The following is a 5,347-nucleotide window of genomic DNA, read 5'->3' on the forward strand; positions in this document are numbered from 1 at the left end:
CCGCCAGGGACAGGAATCCTATTACAGGTAAGTAGTCTCTGTGTAATTTAGGACTGCAATACAGATAAGCTCTCTGCTCCATCTCAGGCTATTCTAAGTTTCTCCACTCCGCCTCTCTCTGGGCTACTGCATGACAAAATCTCAATAGCAATCGCTAGCAGTTTGCGAATGTGACTTTGTGAAGCGATTTTTGAAAGAATCGCTCCAAAAAATTAGAAAAAATCCCAACGCTGCTGTGGGAACACCGTCATAGGGTAACAATAGCCCAGCGCTTTTCAAATCACTGTCGATTTGAAAAGCGCTCAGAAGCACTCTTGGTGTGCACCAGCCTCCTTCATTCACCTTTGTTTCCCTCTTTCCCTAGTGCTGGCTGGCTGTGTCTTCTTGTCATACAGGAAAGCTAAATAAAAGTGCAATCCTGGTGAGGCAAACATCTTCATCCCTCTCTTTCAGCTTTTCTCTCCTCATTATTTCTCTGCCTAAGGGATCAGACACACTATAAGGTAGCGAAAGCAGGGATTAGTAGAGATGGAGGTGAAGGGGAGGACATAGGTAGGTGTGTGTGTGTGTGTATAGTGTAGTGTGCAGTGTGCATGTGTATAGTGTGTTTGTACTGTGCGTGTGTATAGTGTGTATATAGTGTGTACTGTGTCGGCGCTTTATAAATACAATAAATAAATAATAAATAGTGTGTGTGTGTGTGTATGTATAGTGTGTGTGTGTTTGTATAGTGTGTGCGTGTGTATAGTGTGTGTGTAGTGTGCGCATGTGTATAGTGTGTGTGTATGTATAGTGTGTGTGCGCGTGTGTATAGTGTGTGTGCGCGTGTGAATAGTGTGTGTGTGTGGTGTGTGTGTGGTGTGTGTGAGTGCATGCCGCAATAAGTATATTTTATGGTGAAACGCTCTGCTGCATTACAACTATTTTCTGGTGAACCCATGCCGCAATAAGTGTATTTTCAGATTTTCTGGTGACACGCTGCTGAATTATGATTATTTGGTACTTATCCGTTAGCCGGGCGCATCCGGCAGGTGGCGCTGTTGTATCGAATTTCGATGCGCTGGGTTGTATCTAATTCCATTCATACTTCAACGTAGTACTGTGTGAATGGAAGCGCCGCAGGTGGCGCTAATTACATTGATACGTTGATAACAATACAGTGTTAATGGCAAGGAATACATTGTATTTGAAGTGGCCGGCACTGGCATGGAATTCAAATGAAGGCGGCGGCAATGTAACAGATGAAGCCGCCGCCTTCGTCTGTTCTTCTTCTCCCCCTTTGCCCTCTCTCAACTATACAACCCTGCCAGCTGGGGGGGGGGGGCACACACCTGTCCCCCCCCACAGTCGTTCGTCGCAAGGAAACAAGCAGGATTCCCTGCCGCGACGAACGACTCTGGGGGGAGACGCATGTCCCCGCAGGCTGCCAGCATTGTAGAAGCGAGAGGAGGGCAAAGGGGGAGAAGAAGAAGAAGAAGAAGAACAGAGGAAGGCGGCGGCTTCATCTGCATTGCCGCCGCCTTCATTTGAATTAAAAGTGCCAGCCACTTCAAATACAATGTATTCCTTGCCATTAACACTGTATTGTTATCAACGTATCAATGTAATTAGCGCCACCTGCGGCGCTTCCATTCACACAGTACTACGTTGAAGTATGAATGGAATTAGATACAACCCAGCGCATCGAAATTCGATACAACAGCGCCACCTGCCGGATGCGCCCGGCTAACGGATAAGTACAGATTATTTTTGGGGGGTGGGGAAAATGGGGCTGGGGGGCAATCATGGGGGGGGGGGGGGGGGGCGCCACAGGATTTCTCGCCTGGAGTGACAAAATGACAAGACAAGACAAATAACATTTATATTGCGCTTTTCTCCTTGCGGACTCAAAGCGCCAGAGCAGAGCAGCAGCCACTAGGGCGCGCTCTATTGGCAGTAGCAGTGTAAGGGAGACTTGCCAAAGGTCTCCTACTGAATTAGTGCTGGCTGGCTAGAGGCACCCCTGCTTTTTCCTCTTTGAGTGATACCACTACAGACAATGGAGATTCTACATGAGAGCGCAGTATCTGGGAAAGATTTAGACTGTGCACTACATGCTTTGTGATAGATACTGCGATCCATGGACACCTAAAAATTGATGGACTAAAGTTATATAGATATTGTGATAGTCACATTATTTTTTTAGTGCATAGGAATTTGAGAGTGAGCGCACATTTACATTGGTTTTTGTTTAAGCGCTGTAGGCGCTTATAATATGCTCACACTGCTCAACATCCCACTGCCTCCGTCATTTTGTTAGCGACCGTAAAGAATATGACTGAATGACTGCTTTGTCTCCAGATTAATGGCCGCCGAGAAAAATCCCCGCCCACATTCAGACACGTACAATAGCTTGTTGTTAGTGTAGTTGCACAGATCAGCAGCTGGTGACGTGGACTCTCTAGCGAGTGTGTGGTGCGTGTTACGCCTCGCTCTCATTGTGCGCTGAAAGTCAAACCCCTCTGGTGACCTTCTTCAGCTCTTCATTGGAAGATAGGCTCAGTCTGCACCCTTCCGCTAGGCTACGCCAGGCGCTATTCACAGAGCCGAGATACGCTGCCGCTTCTCAATGGACCTATAGAATGCGCAAGACAGTCGCTGACCGGAGGTGGAAGTGTTATTACGGGGTTCCGTGTTGCTGGATGTGCTCTGCCTTCATTCATTCACTTGTGTACCGGTAGCTGTGCTCCCTGCAGAAGCTGTCACTGGTGATCGCGCCTGATTGGGGCGGATAATAGAGCAGTGAAACATTGCATGTTGGTAGAAAATATAAGCATAGATAGTGGACTTCCAGTAAGCACACTTGGGTGCTCGAGTCATTTTGATAATTGATGGAGAATGTATTAATGGGTACAATCTCATTCGTAATTAAACCTATTTATAAAGTATTTTCAGGTAGCAGCTATCTATGTACACACATTTGTAACTGACAATTTCACGGATTATATGACTATATAGCTAGTTACATAGGAGTTGCAATACATTATGTGGGTAAAAACTATATGTGTGGGTCTGATGGCCCTTGCTGTAGGTCTCCTGCATCATCTACAGCCTAATATCTTAGAGGCTGCTCAGGACTACCTCTCATCATCTCTACAGAGTATCTCTCCTAGGGAGTCTATCTCCAACCCATCATTCGAAGAATCTCTTTCTGCAGCATGGGATAAACTCATTGCAGCACCTGCCAAACACTGGGGGAAGATAGCAGTGGGGTGAGTACTGTTTGAGCACTGAAATATAATAACACAAGTTAAAACTCTATTTTTATTTGGTTATATATGGGTTAAAACGGTCAGTTTGTGTATTTTGGTTTGTGCCCCAGTGAGAAGATGTATTTTTTTGACACCATTCGCACCAGAAAATGTCTTGTTTGTGTAACCTGCACTAATCCCCACCCCAGTACTTAACCATAATTTAACCTGCGACAGAAGTTTCCCCCAATGACTTTAAATAGAAGGGTAAAGGTCCGTACACACGCCGGACTGCAGGAAACGACGGGTCCGTCGTCACCTCCCGCTATCGCTCAGAAACAGCCGTATCAGTCTGCCGACAGACTGTACACACGCCGGACTGTCTGCTGAAAACACGCCCAGCAGGAGGTGACGACGGACCCGTCGTTTCCTGCAGTCCTGCGTGTGTACGGACCTTACATTAAAGGGAAACAAGAGGCTGTTTATTTTGTAGTGCAAAGTGTCAAACAATAAGCAGTGCAGCACAAACCAAAGAGCAGAGCCTGACAGTTTTAACCTGTCCCTAACCAAATTAAAATAAAATTAAGGTAAACCAATGAGGAGAGTTTTTGTCACAGGCTAAGTTAAGCTTATTTCCTTCTCTAGACCAGTGGTTCCCAACCTTTTCCGGCCCGGGGAACACTTTCTGACCATATTTTTCTCCGGGGGGGCGCGGGTGTTTGCGCGACCTAGTGGACAGTGCCGTGCGCAGCAGGCTATGGGGGGGGGGGGGGGCTGGGGTGCGGCTGCATAGCTAGCATAGTTGCCCCAGTATAGTCCCAGTATGGATAGGTAGTGCCCCTGTATAGTGCTCAGTATGGGTAGGTAGTGCCCCAGTATAGCTAGCATGGTGCCCGGTATAGCTAGCATGTTGCCCAGTATAGCTAGCATGTTGCCCAGTATAGCTAGCATGTTGCCCAGTATAGGTAGGTAGTACCCAGTATAGGTAGGTAGTGCCCAGTATAGCTAGTATAGTTGCCCCCAGTGTAGGTAGTTTAGTTGCCCCCAGTATAGCTCGTTTAGTTGCCCCCAGTATAGCTAGTACATTTCCCCCCAGTATAGATGCCCAGGAGGGGGGAAGCAGCGCTAGAAGGAGGGGCAGTGGAGGCAGCGGTGGTGAGGGGGGGAAATATCCCCCCTCCCTCACCTGGGACCCCTCCTTCTGCCTCTCTCCCCTCCATTTAGCGGTGGCAAGTGCGGTCTCGGCGGCGAGGAGAGAGACATGCGCAGAATTACTCACCACTTCCACGTTCCAAGCGCCGGCAGCGTCATGTCGTCACAGATCTCCGCCTTCAATGCCGCCCACTGTGCTTCCGCTAATCAGGAAGCACAGTGGGCGGCATTGAAGGCGGAGATCTGATGACATGACGCTGCCGGCGCTTGGAACGCGGAAGTGGTGAGCAATTCTCCGCATGCCTCCCGCCGCCGAGCCCGCACTTGCCACCACTAAATGGAGGGGGAGAGAGGCAGAAGGAGGGGTCCCAAGTGAGGGGAGGGGGGATATTTCCCCCCTCCCCACCGCTGCCTCCACTGCCCCTCCTAGCGCTGCTTCCCCCCCTCCTGCGCCCTTACAGTAGGAACATGTCTGGCGAGAGGCCAGACCTGTACAGCACACCAGGCAACATGCCGCGGCACACTACCGCGGCACAGCGGTTGAAAAACGCTGCTCTAGACTAATGACCCCAGGGGATTATGTGACTTGGCTTTTCATCCTAAACTCAAGACATTGGGCCTGATTCACAAAGCGGTGATAACCCAGTTATCAAGCCTAAAAGACTTGAGGCGTGATAACCTTTGCACTAGCTAAGTTATCACCGGTTTGTGCTGGTGATTGCGCGCAAAGTCCCGCGTGCGCAATTGCGCAATAGGGTTTAATGGGCGCATTGCGCCGCGAGTTTGTTTTTATCACGCCTAAACTGAGTTTAGGCGTGATAAAGGGCTTTTCATAGGCGTGCAAACACTTTGCACCGCTTTGTGAATCAGGCCCATAGGGTGTATACAGATGTTTAGTTAACTGTTAATGTACGGTGCCAATTTTTATATAGACCCTAAAGAATCTAGTTTCTGTAAATGGCTTT

At 48.7% G+C, this 5,347-nt stretch overlaps 1 protein-coding gene across 1 annotated transcript in view; it reads left to right on the forward strand.

Annotated features, from left to right (window-relative positions):
- The first annotated feature begins 2,441 nt into the window (after positions 1-2,441).
- The window catches only part of ADPGK (ADP dependent glucokinase), a 5,341-nt gene continuing 2,435 nt past the window's right edge, over positions 2,442-5,347 (forward strand). The window contains exon 1 of the mRNA XM_068273608.1: positions 2,442-3,251. Coding sequence (XP_068129709.1) covers positions 3,025-3,251 — 227 coding nt within the window. The 5' untranslated portion in view covers positions 2,442-3,024. The remainder of the gene's footprint in view (positions 3,252-5,347) is intronic.

The sequence above is a fragment of the Hyperolius riggenbachi genome, chromosome 3 (genome assembly GCF_040937935.1).
Source record: "Hyperolius riggenbachi isolate aHypRig1 chromosome 3, aHypRig1.pri, whole genome shotgun sequence".
Taxonomy (NCBI): Eukaryota; Metazoa; Chordata; class Amphibia; order Anura; family Hyperoliidae; genus Hyperolius; species Hyperolius riggenbachi.